Below are 17,942 nucleotides of genomic sequence, written 5' to 3' on the forward strand. Positions count from 1 at the left end.
ACAGGCCCAAGGATGTTCTCGAGCCATAGAAAGTTTCACAAAAGCCCGAGCTGGGTGTGGCTGGCAAGGACACCCCCACAGTCAGCCGGGGCAGGAAGAGCTGGCTGCGTTAAGTAGTGCTCAGGAAACACTAAGGACACCCAAAGGTTGTATCTGATCAATCCTTGAGTAACTGCACTTACTCTCCACTTTGAAAGGCAAACTAGAGTGTCTTTGCCCTCAACTGCTTCTGAGAATGCCCCTGGGCTGTTGTGTAAAGCCCACAGACTAAAACATATTGGATGCAGGAAAAACAGTGTTCCGAGGAAAATTTATAGCTGTAAATACCTACATTTAAAAAGAAGAGCTCAAATCTTAATTTTACATATTGAGATACTAGAAAAAGAAAACTAAACCCAAAGCTTACAGAAGGAAGGAAATAATAAAGACTAGAACAGATATAAATAAAATTGATAATAGAAAAACAATAGTCAATGAAACCAAAAGTTGGTTCTTTGCAAGATCAACAAAATTGATTATGAATTTGAGCTAGACTCAGCAAAAAAAAAAAATTACAAATAACTAAAATCTGAAATGAAAGTGGGACAATTTAACAGCAATAAAAAGGATTATAAGAGAATCGTGTGCCAATTAACTAGATAACCTAGAAGAAATGGGAAAACACAATCTATAGAAACTAAATCATGAAGTAACTCATAGAAAATCTGAATAGACCTATAACTGGTAAGGAAATTGAATCAACAAAGACCTCCCAATGAAGAAAAGTCCAAGACCAGATGGCTTCGCCAGTGAATTCTACCAGTTAAAGAAGAATTAATGCCAATCCTTCTCAAACTCTTTCAAAATACAAAACGAAAGGGAACACTTCCTAACTCATTCCATGAGACCAACATTACCCTGATAGCAAAACCAAATAAAGATATCACAAGAAAAGAACATTAAAGACCAATATCTCTTATGACTATAGATGTAAAAGTCCTCATCAAAATACCGGCAAACTGAATCCAACATCATATTAAAAGGATTATACACCATGATCAGGTGGATTTTATCCCAGGAATGCAAGGATAGTTCAATATCGATGTACTAGAACACATTAATGGAAGGAAAGAGAAAAACACATGATCATCTCAACTGACAGAAAAAAACCATTAGACAAAATCCAACACCTTTTCATGGTAAAAAGACTCAGAAACCAGACATATCAGGGAATTTCCACAACATGATCAAGCCATGTAGGAGTAATCACAGCTAACATCATACTCCATTGTAAAAGACTGAAAGATGTCCTCTTAAGACCAGAAACAAGACAAGAATGCCAGTCTCACTACTGATGTTCAACAATATACCATAAGTTCTAGCCAGAGAAATTAGGTAAGAAGAAGAAGTGAACAGCATCCAAATTGAATTGGAAGAAGTAAAACTATCTCTATTATTATGCCATCTGACATAATCCCATACACAGAAAATCCCAAGTATTCACAAGAAGGCTACCAGAACTAATAAATGAATTTAGCAAACTCGGAGGATACAAGATCAATAAATAAAAATGCAACGTGATTTTATACACTTGCAAAAGCATTCAAAAAGAGATATTAACAAGACAATTAACTGACAGATAAATGGTTAAACAAAATGTGGTCCATCCATACAGTGGCATATTACTCAGCTATAAAAAGGAGTGACATTCTGATATATGCTACATCATGGATGAACCTTGAAAACATACTAAGTGAAATAAGCCAGATGCAAAAGGATAAATATCGTATGATACCACTTATCCAAAATATCTAGAATTGGCAAATTCATAGAGACAGAAAGTAAAATCGAGGTTCCCAGGAGCACAGGGTGGGAGGTTGGGGAGTGACCGCTTGATGGCTGCAGAATTTCTGCTCAGGATGATAAAAAGGTTTCGGGAAATGGACAGTGTTGTTTTTGCACAAGAGTGTGAATGTAATTAATACACTTAAATTGTACACTTATAAACAGCAAGTTTTATTTGATATAAATATTTACCACATTAATAAAAAACAAAAATAATGGATATGTCGAAAAGGTTTCCTCATTGCTAGTAGGAGCTGACGGATGAGATGCTCTCTCTCATACCTCGGCATCTGGCGCCTGGAACAGCTAACTGGGCTGAGGCTGGAGCCACTGTGGAGGCGACGATGATGGAAAGAAGTAGGTCCTTGATAGTGTCATTGAGCTACCGAACCAACGGGCTGTTAAGTCCCCTTTCAGGAGCTATAGTCCTGTAAGATAATAAATTTCTTAATTTTTTTAAAAAAGGGAAAACAAATACCAGAGACAATTAATAAAGAAAGAGTTTAAAAACTCTAACTCTTTACACGAGTTTAAAATAGAGAGTTTTCAGAAAGACCTGAGAGATGAGAAATCTAGATATGCAAGCATGTTGGACTGATGGCTAGCCTCACCAGAAAGATCAAGAAGGTGAATGAAAACACTTCACATTTCATGTAGCTGCATCATCCATCGAAAGAAATAACAGCCATAGAGAACACAAGGAGATGCTTTGGAGGACAATTCCCACTCTCAGGGAAGCAGAAGAAGCTGCCAGATGGGAGAGAAGAGTGAACACACTCAGGGCGCAGAAAGGAAGGTGAGGAGGTGGGACCTGGGGGTGGATGTCACCACGGAGACCTCCTAGAAGAAATGAGTGAGTCCACGTGGCTGGGTTAAATACTTATTTGAAAACTGTTAAAAAAAAAAAAAAAGAACCGAATGTACACAAAATTAAAATAATGAATCACTTCAAAATCATACTTAAAATCTCCAAACGGAAATTTTCACTGCAGTCAGAAACATCACAGTTAGAAAGGGGGAAGCAGAAACTTCAAGTCCTTCCTGAACTCATCGAAAAAAAGAAATGAATTTTCACACACCACCAACCTTTCCAGAGCAGCAGTCCCTGCCCTCCTAGAGCAGCTTTGGGGGAAGTCGGAAATTGCACAAGTGATTATGGCAGATACAGGGAATCTCAAAAGCAAGTTCCGGGGCACCGTGGGATCGTGGAGGGAAGAGGCCCTCAGTCTCAGAACTGAAGGATAAAATGGGATTGATGCAATGACGTGCCTTCCCACCTGGCACATCATGGGTCATTATAGGACCTGGGCTGCAGGGAGGGACTTGAGAGGAGAGGCCCTGAGTTGTTTGTTTCTGGAGTCTGTAGGAGGCTGCCTAGGAGGTGCTGCTGCTCAGCATCCACCCCAGGGATTAACCTGTTTCCAAGGCCGGGGTGGGAAGAGCTGGGCTGTTTGTGGTCCATGGTGAGCTGCCGTGAGTGACAGGAAGGTCCTTGATGATGCCATCAAGCTACTGAACCAATGGCTGAGTCACAGACCGCAGTAGGAGCGAGCTCACTGACCCTGAGGGACTTCCTGTGTGGTCTTGTTTGTTAGGGCAGTGTGGCCTCTCCTTCGCCTTCAAGGTCCCTGGACACTGTCCCTTTCCCACGATCTTCCTGGGCCTTCGACTTGAGCCCAGCCAGCACATCAAAACACAGCAGGATGGTCCCTGAACCAGAGGAGATGCAGCGGGTCTCCTTAGGGGAGTGTAGGGGTGGGAAGGATTACTGGGCAGGCCCAGGTCCCCAAACCCCTGCACTGAGGCTGGGCTTATCATAGTGCTCTGCTAATCTGTGCTGTTGGGATGAGAGCACCACTGAGAAGCAAAGGCACTGGGCCTTTGAGGGCGATGATTTGTGTCTGCTCTAGAGAAGAAGGCGGGGAGGGAGGCACAGAGGCAGAGTGCAGCCAGAGCCCAGCGCTGGGGGCCGCCGAGGAGCCTCTGGCCACCCTGAGCCTGGAGAGCCCAGGAGGCTTCGGCCATGGCTAACAGATAGACAGGCCATTCAGCAGGAGTAGGCTGTCGCTGACCAGATCTGGCTCCTGGGCCTGCAGCAGACCTACTTGGTGGTTAGAGGGCCAGCCCGGGCCTCGGCCCTCTGGGTGAAGGGGTCTGAGTCCCACCAGCGGAGGCCTCTCAGTCCAGGGAGATGGAAGGTGCAGGACGTGCTCAGAGGGCACTGGCCTTTGTCCTGCCGCTGGGGCCTAGAACAAAAGTTTCCGTCTCTGGTTGGCCCCTTGGGGGACCACAGCAGCAGGCCCCGTGCTCCAGAACCACGCCTGCTGCAGCTTCGTGCCACCTCCAACCCCAGAGTCAAACGCACAGGGAGGCCCCCGGTTGTGTCTGGCACATACGTGTCGGTGGCTCTGGCTGGCCTTTGCTCATCTCCTCCCATGGCCTTGGGACCTTTGCCTTCTCATTGCCCTGCCCTGGCTGGTGAGCCCGACTGCTCTGCCGAGGGGCTCTGGTAGCTTCTCACCGGTGGCCCTGGTTCCCCTCACCTCCCGTCTCTCCATTTCAACTTCTCGCCTTTTATCCCATTGGGACAATCCAGCTGATGGCTCAGGAGCTGGCACAGATGCACCTGTTCATCTAGCCATTTACCGTTAAACCGATCCAGGGGTGACAGTGGCAGCCCAGCCCTTGAGGAGATCCCTGCCCTACAAGAAGTCAGATGTAGAAACAGGTCAGATTACTGTGGCAGGGTGAGTGCTATGAGGTGGGGAGCCCGCAGACACCTCGTCCATTCTAAGTGGGCAGGAGTGTCAAGGAAAGCTTCTGAAGGAGGCGATGCCAAAGACTCTCAGGGAGAGCCAGACTTTTACCATCGTCTGCACACCCTCCCTAGGACCCAACACAGAGTGCACTGGGCTGAGGTCTGCGGGTTTGGCCTGGGCCTTGAGGGCCTGGCCAGATTCTGGAAGCTGCCAGCATTAGCGAGAAGGCGAGGCGGATGATAATCTGGAGGAGTTGGGAGGGCGCCTCCTCCATCTGCCTGGCCCACCGAATGGTGCGGCGGTGTGTGTGACACAGCGCCCCCTTCTGGCGCTTCTGCGGACAAACCGTAATCTGTCACCTGACCACCTTCCTCAGTCACAGAGCCCTGCCTCTCCACTTCAGCAACTTGATAATCAGGCCTGAACTTACCTGGGCGGGATTTGAAGAAAGACCTCCTGACCCAAAAGAGTTCTGCTAGAGGGCAACTTAAGTGCCCGAGGTTCCCAGTCACAGAGTGTTCCTTAGGCCAAGGTGTCCCACCCACGGGGACCCTCAGGTAAAATGTGAACTCTCTGCAAAAGTGAAGGTGACAGGCACGTTTGGGGCTAGCTGTGAATTTCTGTCAGGAAGAACTCCCCTCTCAGGGCTCTGTAGGCAGGTGCCGTCCACGGATTCCGGGTAGCAGAAGGGCCCTGGTCACCGTTGGGCAGGGAGGGCAGCCTACCCTCGCTCGCCCACTCCCACCCCTCCCATGCCAGGGTAGCAGGGTCCCCAGACAGGCTTGGAGAAAGGTGGCTCTTCTAGTCCAGAAAGTCTCCCCAAACTGGCAGACATTCTGCTGCTCACTCATCCCTTGAAGTGGGGCCACTTACTGTGACCCTTCCTGTTGGGGTTGAAGTGTGTCCTCCAAATTGGCCTGTTCAGGTCCTAACCCCCAGACCTGGGATTATGACTTTATCTGGAAGGGGGTCTTTGCAGATGTAGTCAAGTTAAGGTGAAGTCGTACCTGGTTTAAGGGGCGCCCTAATCCAGTGACTGGGGTCTTTATAAAAGAAAGGAGCAGAAGGTTTGGACACAAAGACACAGACACACAGAGCAGGCCCTGCGATGATGGAGGCAGAGAACGGAGAGATGCAGCCATAAGCCAAAAGAACTCCAAGGAGGAAGCCACATGAAGTTAAGAGAAAGGGGAGGAAAGATACTTCTCTAGAGTCTACAGAGAAAGCGTGGCCCTATCAATGCCTCAATGTTGGAATTCTAGCTTCCAGAACTGTGAAAGAATAAGTCTTTTTTAAAGATACCCACTTTGGGGTACTTTGTTACGGCCACCACAGAAAGCGAATACACTTATGTCGCTGGTTACCTTTGGCCATGCTTCTGTCCCTTTGTCCTGACGGCCAGGCTTTGAGGGTGTATCTATCAGTATGCCACTTGGGAAAGTAAGGTGGGAGCCCACACCAAAGTTTCCTTCTTTCACTCAAGAATTGTTTTTTGATCAACTACCGGGCTCCAGGCACATGAGGTATAGAGATAAACAAAGGCAAGCCCAGCTGACACTCCAGCCTGGGGGAGGAGAGTCTGGGAAAGCCGATGAGGTTCATGCCACGTCGGGGTTCCTGTAAGCAAGTGCAGGGATGCTCTGCCCGGGGTAAGGGGGTCCTGGACTGCCAAAGCTGGCCACGGACTATGCAGCTGGAGGGGATGCCTGGTGAGAGTGCTTGGTGAGAAACTCGTCAGGCATCCCGGACCTGTCAAGCACACTGAGGAGGCTGGCTCCCCTTGTCTTGGGCCATCACTGCTCACCCTGGTGACCACCTCAGCAATCCTACAAAGTTTGCCTGACCACAAATTTCTACCTGGACAGGTCAGAGCAGGTAGTCAAGTCCCAGGTCTACCGCCTCATTAGCAAAGGTCAGTCTTTACCTTAAGCGACCCCTGGCCATTGTTCTTGTGCATCGAGGATAACATAGCTCTGAAATGTCAAAGTAATTTTCTTTTCTTGACCCTTCAAAGGTGCAAGTGCCGGCACCACAGCAAAGACCACAGAATCCCTCATTGTTATCTAGTTTTTTGAATACCATCTCTATGTGCTGCAGTTATTAACTATCCTGTATTCGCCAATGTAAAAGTAATATGTGTCTCTACGTTCTACTCTTTATGTAGTCCTAGAGATTTCCCACTTTGCTTTCTCCCTCTTCCTTAAACCGTCAATGGATTTCATGTAGCTCCCTTATGTTTTCTCCTTTGATTATAAATGCATTAAAGAAACTGCAAAACTGCCAATCTCTGGAGCATTTTCTCAGTCTGTTGAGATTTTGTTTCTGGACATGCTCTCAAAACATTAGCTCAAATAAACTCTTATAAAACTTTTCTATATGTTAGATGCTCTTTCGTTGATACTCCCAAGGCTCAGGGAGGTTGGTGACCTATCCTGGGTCACACGGCTCCCAAGGAGAATTTAAATCCCAGTCTCCACCCCTGAGCAGTGTTTTTTCCAGGACCTTTTGTGTTTGGCTCTGGGATGGTAGATGAGTTCTGAGAGCCACACCCTTTGGGACTTCCAAATGCCAAAGTGAGTGGAGGAACGCAAGTCAGCATGTACCAGACTGGCTTCTTTCTTGCAGAAAGTCTGATAACCATCTTGGCCACTTCCTTCAGAGCCTAAGCAAACCCGCACTGGGGACGCAGAAACTCTGTGCTTTGGGGTGGGGCCCACATCAGCAGGGCTTGTGAGGATCTGGGGTTGTTTAGGGTGGGCTTGGGGTCCAGGAAGTGATGGGGCAGAGGGAGAACTCTCTCAGCCACTGAAGATAGGCCGCACCAGGGCTGCCTCAGGTACAGTGCGGACAAATCAGTGCCCTTATCATCAGAACAAGAAAGGCCCGCCCGGGAGGAGAAGGGGAAGCCTGAGACAGGGACCCCGGGTCTGGGGTGGGGACTGCTGCTGCCCTCCACCCTCCACCAGGTGGTCCCTGCCGGAAGACTTCATCACCCACCAGAAAGTTCCTGAATTGTCTCCCCAACTCACCACTTGGGGCACATCTCAAAGTCAGCCTGCCCTAAATTCCTCATTTTTTCTACCCATCTCCCAACCTCTTATCAGATCGCCTCATAAACATCTCTCATACCTTTCCCTCCCTCTTTTAGTCATCGTCCCCTGAACAATCGAACTTTGTCAAAATTCAAAGTGACTCACTTTTCCATGTATAAAAGTTGGATGCGCGCATTGTAGAGAAATGGTTACGTACGGAAAAGGGGAAAGATAAAGCACGTGTACCGGTTTGCCTTGTTTCCTTCCAGGATTCTCCCTATGAATATTTTTAACACTGTTTTTATGCTACAATTCCCTCTCTCACCCTCAATTTCGCATAAACTTTCTCAGACTCTGAAAATTCTTTATAAAACATCTTTTTAAGGGACTGCATAATATTCTAGCTTCTGTATGTACAATGTATGTAACTAATCCCCAATTCTTGAGTATTTAGGTTCTTTCCTTTTTTTTTTTTTTTTTTTTGCTATGGCAGGATGATCTTTTAAAACATAAACCTGCCTAATTTCTTTGGCGGTTTCCATGGCCCACCTCGTGGCTCAGGGGGGCGATCCTCCACCGCCTGTCAGGATGGGCTCCTGGCTGGTCCACGCTCTCACAGCGGCAGCGTCCCTCTTGCTAGAGTTTCGGTCTGTGCCCCGATCTGGCCTAGCAGAATGAAGCAAGAGTCTCTGGAAAGGGTTTTCCTCTCTGATTAAAAGAGACACGCTGGGGAATTACTGCTCCTCCCCACTTGCTGTCCATCGCCTCATCTCTGTGTGATGCCTGCAGCTGTGTCTGGGGACCCTGGGGACAGAGATGGCCAGCAGTTGAGGATGAGAGTGGTGCATTGTTGATCAGGGATTTTTTTTGTGTGAAAAAACTTATTGCTTAAGTCACTATTAATTATCGCCAAGAACTCCTGACCGATTTTTCCTCATTCTCTTCATGGCCCTGGACCTGCCCAGAGCCTGTATCATTGTCTTTGCATCACCTCTCAGGCCTGGGTGCCCCATGGGTGACAGGGAATTTCTCAAGGGCAGTAGCCATGTCTCATTTTTGGTGAGCCCACCTGTGCATAAAAAAACTCACTTCACTCCACCTTCATCTCTCTTTTCTGTGAGTCTCCTTTAGTACTCACACTGATCACTTCACCCCCGACACTTCCAGTCACTAAATGTGGAAGATCTTTCCTCAAACTAAGCAATTCTCTGCGACACCAGCTGGGTGTCCTACAATTCAACTCAATTCTCACACTATCTACCCAGAGACAGCGTCAGATCCCACAGGTTCAGGGCCCAGTCCCGCCAGACCGCCTCCCGCATGCCCTTTAGACACTAGTTGCAAGTCCAGATTATTCACCTGTGCTTCTGATCAATTGGCTACAGGTAGGAGGTTCCAAAGACCCCATCTTGGGTTTAATTAATTTACAAGAGTGGCTCACAGAACTCAGGTAAACGCTTACTTATGTTTACCAGCTTATTCAAGGATGTGATAAAGGGTACAGAAAAACAGCCAGATGAAGAGATGCATAGGGTGAGGTCTCGGAGGGTCCTGAGTGAAGGAAACCCCATGCTATTGGGATTTTATGGCAGTTTTGTGTAGGCATGATGAATTATTAATTCCCTTTCCAGCCTCTGTCCTCTCTCTGGAGACTGGGGTGACGGGGCTAGACATTCTGAGCTTCTAATCGTGGCTTGGTCTTCCTCGTGGCCAGCGCCCATCTACGAGTCCACTCAGAGTCTCTTCATTAGAATGAAGGATGCTTCATGTTCTTAAAGTTTAGAAATTTACAAGGGTTTTAGGAGCTCTGTGCCAGAAACTGGGGCAGAGACCAATATATATGTTTTCCGTTATCTCACATCTGGGTACCAACACTACACTTGGTATACAGTAGGTGAGCTGAGTGAGTTTAGGCTTGGTCCCCTGCCTTTAGGCTTTCTGTGCTTACTGTGTGCTATAGACTGAATTGTTCCCCTGCAAAATTCATAAATTAAAGTACTACCTTCTAGTTGGAAATGGGGCCTTTGGGAGGTAATTAGATTTAGATGAGTTTGTGACGGTGGGGCCTCCTCAATGCGATTTGCACCCTTATAAAAAGAGACACCAGAGAGCTTGCTCCTCTCTGCCACGTGAAAGGATAAAGCAGGAGGTGGCGGTCCGCAAGCCAGGAAGAGAGCTCTCACCAGAATCTGACCATGCTGGCACCCTCATCTCGGACTTCTAGCCTCCAAAACTGGGAGAGATAGATTTGTGTTGTTTAAGTCACCTGGTTTACGGTATTTTGTTAGGGCATCCTGAGCTGACTAATACAGTGAGTTTTCGGTGCATGACTAATTGTCACTGGACTTTGTGGTACAGGAGCATACCATCCTCCTGGGGAAGGGGCCTGCACCTTCTTCTTTTCTGGGTCTTTCCCTGCCATGGACCCCCAGAGCTGGCCCAGGCCGTCAGTGGAGCACTGGGCGGCCTGCTTGGCCTGTTTTGAAATGCCCTCTTCTCACCTGCTAAGGGTTCTCAAGCATGGTCGGGGATGCCTCAGGGACATCCCAGCTGTGGCCCTACCTTCCACACATGACTTCTGCCTAAAACCTCTCAGGAGGACGGGCGGCCATCAGAGACAATCCCAGACAGGATGTTCTGGCCCTGTTTGGCCTCTCGAGGCTGGGGCTTGGGTCTTGGTGACCACGGCCTTGATCTCCCAACTCTTGGGGGTGGACTTGATATGTTTAGAGGCCCTGTGTGTCACAGAGTGTTCCCCCGGGTGGGGCAGAATCTGGCTTAGTCCTCGGGGTTAGCCAGAAGACAAGCTCAGGTGTCTTGTGCCTTGTCTAAAGGAACAAGAGCCAGTCAGGGATCAAGGATGAAGAGGGAGGCTAAGCGGAGCTGGAGTAGAGAGAGAGGCAAGCCAGGCCTCAAGCAGAGAAAGAGCCTTAAGTGATGTTCAGAATATTTAACAACCATAATGGCAAGGCCCCCACCTCCACAACTAGGGAGTCTTGCTGTTAAACATGCTGGGAGGTGAGGGTGTGAGGGGACCGGTCAGGGCAGCCCTGGCAGTGTATTAGCACTGGCCTGGGGGAAATTGCCACAAACAGGAGGAGGGGTGCCCAGACTTCGTTCTCATTGGTGGCTGGTTACCCAGTGTGTAAGGGGACTGGCTTCCTGGAAAGGTCTCACTCAGATTCGTGAATGAGTCTTCGAACTTCCCACATTACTTGCTGCCCTTGGTTAAAGCCTGGAAGGGCCAGGTCAAAATGTCAGAGTGGCTGAAAAGGGAGGGACTTCAGCCATATGACCTCTAGAGAGTTGCTCAGGCTGAGGTGAGGCTTGAGGAGGAGGGTCACAGTACGGAGAAGAGGGAGGAGGGCTGGCTACACTGCGGGGCGGCTGGAGATTGACACTCATCCAGGAAGGCAGGTCACTGTGACAGGGCTGTGGGGGGACTGCCAGGGGTTTGCAGTGGGACAAGAGATGTGGTGAACCACGTGGTCCCAGTTTCTGTACAAGAATGTTGCTGATGTTCCAGGAGGAAGCGTGAGGCCCCCAGGTGTATGGCTGTAGCTGACGCCGGGCGCAGGGTGAGAGGACAGTGACACACACAAAGGAAGGGCAGAGGCAGAGGGCCTGTGGTGGAGAAAGGTTTCAAAACCACTTCCGCTCCTTGCCTTGCCCTTCTGTGAAGCTATTTACCAAACAGGACATCCTGAAAACACAGAGGGAGGATGGCCTGTGAGCTCCGGGGGTGTGACTGTCTATCCCTATGTCCTCTCAGTAGTCAGATCAACAACCCCAGCCAGCATTACCACCCTTTAGGACTATCTAGGGGAAATAGTGTTACTGCTACAAAATGCGGGGAGGCTTATGGACAGAATCCAGGAGATCCCCTTGGCCTCCTTTAGTTCTAGGTGAAATTAAATGAGAGACGCCAGCAGGACCAGCAAAGAATCAGGGCCCCAGGAGCAAAGGTGCGAGCTACCCTATTGAGTTAAACAACCCACCCACCCAAGGTGCCAGTGGCGTGAAATGAGAGCATCTTCACACAGAGGAGAGAAGCCATCCTATGATCTCTTGCAGAAAGGATGGTGGTCTATTCTTTTTCCTTCCCTGCTATGTCATATGGATTTTAATATATTTCACCCAATTTTTATTTTCTTTCTTCTTTCCCTCACTAAAATATAGGGGAGCATGATCAAAGTTTTTGATCACAGGATCACTTTAACACTTTTAAGAATTGTTGAGGACCTCGACAAGCTTTTATTCATGAGTTATAACATTTACCATGGTAGAAATGAAAGCCAATGACTTTTAAAAAATTTATTAATTCATTTATAAACAGTAACTTCATTAAACGTTAACTTTTTATAAAATGAAAAATAACCGTATTTTCCAAAACAAACAAAATGATGGGTAGAAGAGTGGAACTGGTTTTGCATTTTTGAAAATATCTAATGTCTGGCTTAATAGAAAGCAGCTGCATTCTCTTATCTGCTTGTGCATTCAAACTGTGGCAGTATGTCGTCCAGGTTAAAGAACATGAAGGGAGTTGGTTTCCACCAGTGGTGTAGTTGCAAGAGGACCTCGCTGACCCTAGGCGTCCTTGGACCGCACTTCGGAAACATGCTGTGGTAGTTAGCTTTAATTTACACATTCTAGAATGTATGGAGAAAACTATGACAGAACTAAAGAAGGAGGAGACACCTCCAAATATCCCAGATGAAGAGCTGGATGAAGTAATTGGTGAGGGAGCTTGGGATTGTCTCCCTTCTCTCTTTGGGAAGGGATGAGCCACTGTTCTGTTGCAAGGTCGGTTGTAGCATGCCAGACGGGAGAACAATTTTTAATGTGGGACATGGCAGGAAGGATGTACATCAGCCAAGGGCCCAGTGTAGCACATGTTATTATTTTTGGTTTCCCAGCATCTGGACACCCTTCTTTTGGGGCCAAATCTCTACTGAGTGTGTTGTGGCAGAGTCCTGCCTCCTACTAAAGCTAAAGAAGCCATATAATCTCTCATGTCCCAGAAGCTGCAGAATGACTATGTTTCTGTGGCTTTCAGATCCTTTCTCCTGGTACTTTAATCTTGGGCTCATAGAAGAGACAACTGAGGAATTACTGTGGTAGTGGGGGTGACACTGGTGCCATTTACTATTTAGGTGGCAGTGCCACGTGGCCAGTGGTGGACCACCAGCTGCAGCATCCTCACCAATGGTCCCTGAGGTACAACTTCGCCTGAGTTTCTGGCTGCACAACTTCTCTTAATCCCTGTGTGTTGCTGAGCTAGATCCTGGCCTTCTCGTCAGGTTACAAGCCACCGGTAACTTCCCAGAGTTTCCTTTACCGAGATGGGCATTTCACTTTCTCACATATGCCACCTGGACCCCTGGGGAGGGCTGAAGGGGAAGGCCCGCCTCCTCCCTCATCTAGTGTGCTGACCAGGTCTGTCTAGACTGCTTCTTCGTCTCCCTGTGCCCAGGCTTGACCTTTCCATCATGAAACTGTCCTGTGTAGGCTCTTTTCAGTGTACAGAGGAGTCTTCTTCATCTCACCGCAAATCCTCTGCCCCCCCCACCACAGATTTCCTGATTATTACAATATTAAACAATTAACTTCCAAAAAGTACAGAATGTTTGTAAAACAGAGGGGAAAAATCATTCTGACCACAAATTTTGTGACTCCTTTCCCATCTTTAAAACTATCTTATAACATCTGTACAGAATATGTCACTGTTCTTTGGGTGTGTACTAGTCCATTCTGCTGAGGTCAGGCTTGGCCTTGTGCTTTGCTCAACAGAATGAGTATACTCAACACATATCACATGTGAGCAGGGGCTATGTCTATGCTTGTAGGGTTTAGCATGGTCTTTTGTGCTTCTGCCTTGAGAAAGAAAAACAGCCCAGGAAAATGCTTCTCCTTTACCTGGGACCCAGAATAGTATAAGGGATGTGTTGCGGTGTCCTGGATCGGATCCATGGCCTGGAGTGTAATGATGCAGCTAACTTGTAGAAGCAAGAGCTTATAATTGTAGGCCACTGAGATTTTTGAGGTTATTTTGCAGCAAAAGCTAATACATCATTGTACAGGAGAAACTACAGTCACACAGAATTTAACATGTTAAATATTGTGAATAATCAAAGGGGCATGGCAGTTAGGTTACTTTTACAGACTACATAACTTTCTAAAACCAGTCACTCCTGCTGTTTTTTACTTAATGGTCTTGAGGCAGGGAAGAGGTCTGATGGGATGACCTACCTGGGTGAGAAAGCTTGTCATCATTCAGACACTGGCTCTCCAACACTAGGCCACCTTGGAGTTGAGGAAGTAAGGCAGGTCAGGTGAGTGTGGGAGGGGCCCATCAGGTTAGGAGAGTTCGTTTCAGGTCCCAACAAGCCCGTTGCCTGACACTGTAGCCAGGAGGGGCTGGTGATCCCACTGCTGCCCCCAAGTCTTCCCTTTGATTCCTCTAGGAACCTGCTTGTCCACTCCTAAGCCTTACTGAAGAGTAAGGTCAGGACTTTGTGATATTATTTGGGGATGGAAGGGCGATCTGGGGGCACTGGGCTCCTGCAAACAAAATGGGCCTGAAGTTCCAGGTGAAGTTCAAGCCGAGGTTGGTAGCATCCTTCCAAGCATTTTGCACAACCTGCTCTTGGCTTGATCCCTGCCACAGGCAGGCTGATGAGCTCTATCTTCTTGTCACTTTTAATTGTATACTATGAGTGTGTGGGCAGGAGCCACAACTGAATTGCTCTCCAATGTATCTGCATTTCCTAGCACCATGTCTGGCTCAGAGTAGATCCTCAATGAATATTTGAGAAAATGAATAAATGAATCTTTGCTTATGAAATGTTACATACACTGCTGTTCAGGCCTGACAGTTGGTGTAAAGCAACAATGTATGTGTGTGTGAGACCTTGGCTCAGTCCTAGACAACTAAACTGAGCTGCGGTACCTTCGGGCTTTCAGGTATTCAGGTTTCCAAGGCTTGGCTTCTGTTAGCATGCCCATGTGCCAGGCGACTTATCTACTTAATTTATACGGGGGCCAATTTAGATTATTTTTACTAAGCTGCTAATAAAAATAAATTCTCTCCAGGCTTTTCCCCAGTAGTAACTTCCTTTTGAAAGTATTTATTTGTTCTCAGTCATAAGAACATTACTCTCCCAGAATCTGGTTTTTGCCTGATTCCCTGGTGTATCACTAGTACCTAAAGAAATATTGTACTTATTAAAACAACAACAACAACAACAAAACTTGAACTATTATTTCTGTTGCTGACAGAGCAAAAAGTTTGGACCTTAAAATAACACCTGATCCTGCTGGCCATTTCTTGTTGAGGCCACTTTCTCCAACTTTGCAAGGACAAGTAAAATTATATTATGGCCAACTAATACTTTAAGATTCTTAGAAATGTACAAATCATTTGTTGCTTACTTTAGTTACTCCTCAAGAGATGTTACTGCCTATATGGAAAAATTCAAGGTGCTAATTAAATGTCACTTTATGACGATGTACCACTGGACCACGTCACTGTTCCCAAAGGATGGTGGTTCCAAGAGAGACCTTAAAACTGTGCAGACTGAGTCATTTAACACTTGAATATTAAGATTCTTGAGATTTTCAATCCCTCTATTTATGCCTAGTACTTTGATAGATCCCACACTGGGTACATATTGTTTTAAGCAATCTTTAAGGACATCTTCACATAGAAACTTAAAAAAATACTTTTACATAATACATCGTAATGCACAGAACTAAAATTCAACATATTACATTGCTAAAACATTCATATAAATATCATATATGCATGGATTCACTACATTAGAAAAATTCACCTATTAAAGGCTACCAGTAAAGCCCAAAGAAAAACTATTTTAACAGTAGGAACACTAAAATAACTATGAGGTTTATAAACAAGTGGCACAACTCTTTACATTTACTATTGTCACAACAGGCACAATCTGAAATACAGTCTAGCAGTGTATAAAAATACTTTTTAAAATAATACTTTTGATAGGTGTAGTACCACTTAAAAAAAAAAAAAAAACCCAACTGTGTAATTACTCCATTTGAGGACCTAACACAATCCTACTGCTTCCAGCTAGCTCTTTAAGCACCAACCTGGAAAGCACGTTCTCTCACAAGTTATACACCACACACACGGCCACATATTCAAATAACCTCCTACATCTATGGTGCATACTGATGAGTCACTGATAGGCATCAATCTCCAACACGGCATGAGATGATGGTGTTTGGAGCCTATTTTCAGTTCCAGGTTTGGGATGGATAAAGGCAGAGGCAAAAATAAGGTGGGTTTCTAGTCCACATATGGGCACTCCCTAGAAGGCAGGTTTAATCTGGCATATCAATATTTAACTTGGGAGGTGGGGGGACATACTTTCCAGGGCTCTGGGTTATAACTACCCTGGCCTTCTTTCCAAACATTGGAGCAATTTTAGGAGCATCTGGAACAGATGTTTCTTCAGCATCATCACTATCTTCATGATGTAAGTCATATGAAATGTTCCCATATTCTCTTAAAAATGGGAAAATTTCAAGCAGAAATTGACAGAAATCTCTGCGAATACCAAACCACCAATGGTTGCCCCCTTTCCGCCTAAATGTTGTGGCCATTAAAGTTATTAATGAAAGCCAAAGGGGGACAAATATGGAGATGTAAGAGAATGTATTGTGGCCATCCAATCTGTGAACTAGCAGAACCTCAAAAGTGAGCAAGGGCACGACAATCGTTATCCAGCTGATGGCCATGGTCACGTGCGTTCTTCGCTGTTCGGCAACAACATCCAGGGACCGCAGGAACAAGAGGGACCAGACGATGTAATACAAGACGACAAGGCAGAGGAATGACATGAGGATCCAGAGGGGCACAAACACTACTAGCCACGGCCAGTGGATAATCCTGTCGAGCCTTAGGGCGATGAAGATGAACTGCAAGATGTTGACAGAGCACAGGATCTCCAGCTCGAGTGACCTATCATGTCGAAAGCCCCACACGCAGGCAGCCACGGACACGGGGGATACGAAGAAAAGTGGCATGAAGACCAGCAGCCAGAAGTGGGTCCCCCTCTCTACCCTGTCGCAGACCAGGACTTCGAACATGAGCAGGAGAAGGTGGATGCCCACGGCGATCAACATGGCTTTGAACTCCACGCAGGCCTCCCCTTCGGTGCGGTAGCGAGGGTTGCGGGCCCAAACGCCCGCACCCACCGAGGCGCCGGCGATGACAAGGAGCTTCCACAGCCATATGGGGGCGAAGACTGCCCAGTAGCTCCACTGGATGACACCGTCCAGGCGGAGGGGCAGCAGCACCGAGAATAGCAGCAGGCAGGCGTAGATGAGGAACTTACTTGGGTTGAAGTCCTGGAACAGGCCCCTGGGGTTCATGGCGAAGCCACTCCTCACCCACTGGGCCTGCTGCTAAGACCTGCTCGGCGGGCGCCGAGTCTCCGCCGCTTCCCTGCCTGCAGCCTACTGGACCCCGTCTGCGTCGGCTCTAGGTGGGTGGTGGCAGGGTCGGCCAAGCCTAGGTCGCGACCTGGGGCGCCGAGAAGCCGAAGCACGTGTGCGCGCGGTCACGTGTACAGGCAGGAAGCGCGGTGGGCGTGGCGTGCGCGCCCGCGCTCTCCCAGCGACCCACCGGTCCCGTGTGGGGTGGGGTACGGCAGCGGGGCGCTGCTTCGGCCCCGTAGCCGCCGCCTTCACTCCATACCCATTTGGAAAGCAGTTACTGCGTGTGGCACCGGGAGGGACGGGGGCGGCGGCTCCGACTCACGGCCCGGCGTGCTGCTGACTCCCCGGCCGGCCCGTTGGCAGCGAGCGGGCCGCGACCTCGGGCGGGCGCTTCCTGGAGGTGTCGGGAGCAGGGAGGAGGGAGTGAGCTCACATCCTCCAGGCGGGCTCAGGGGCGGGGCCCAGGCGGGGCGGGGCCAGAGGCGGGGCCCGGGCGGGCCGGAAGCCAGTGGGGGCGTGGCCGGCCGCGGCTTCTCTGCCCTATACCGCTACCGAATCAGCGGTCCGGGCGTCCGTGCTGAGGCTCTAGCGCCTGGAGCGCGAAAGGGGGAGCGGCGTGGGCACGAGCGAAGGCGGTGCCTGGACAAGTGTGGGATGTGTGAGCGAGGGAGTGGGTCCTGGTAACTATGAACGCACAGGATGGGTGTGCTAGTGTGAGGGCGTGTGTGTGTACGTGTGCGCGCGCGCAGGTGAGGCTGTGGGTGTGTCCCTCTGCCGAGGAGGGAGGCCCGTGTGTGGAGTCAGTGTACGGGGTAGGTTGGGGGGCTTTGCCTGGAACAAATGGCTTCCAGCGCTG

At 48.2% G+C, this 17,942-nt stretch overlaps 1 protein-coding gene across 1 annotated transcript; it reads right to left on the bottom strand.

Annotated features, from left to right (window-relative positions):
- Positions 1-13,645: 13,645 nt before the first annotated feature.
- TMEM185B (transmembrane protein 185B) lies at positions 13,646-17,492 on the bottom strand. Its single transcript, XM_016127578.2, has one exon. It carries the CDS (start codon positions 17,018-17,020, stop codon positions 15,968-15,970), a length of 1,053 nt encoding a protein of 350 aa, XP_015983064.1. The 5' UTR covers positions 17,021-17,492; the 3' UTR covers positions 13,646-15,967.
- Between the last annotated feature and the right edge of the window lie 450 nt (positions 17,493-17,942).

This window comes from Rousettus aegyptiacus, unplaced genomic scaffold, assembly GCF_014176215.1.
Source record: "Rousettus aegyptiacus isolate mRouAeg1 unplaced genomic scaffold, mRouAeg1.p scaffold_m13_p_2, whole genome shotgun sequence".
Classification (NCBI taxonomy): Eukaryota; Metazoa; Chordata; class Mammalia; order Chiroptera; family Pteropodidae; genus Rousettus; species Rousettus aegyptiacus.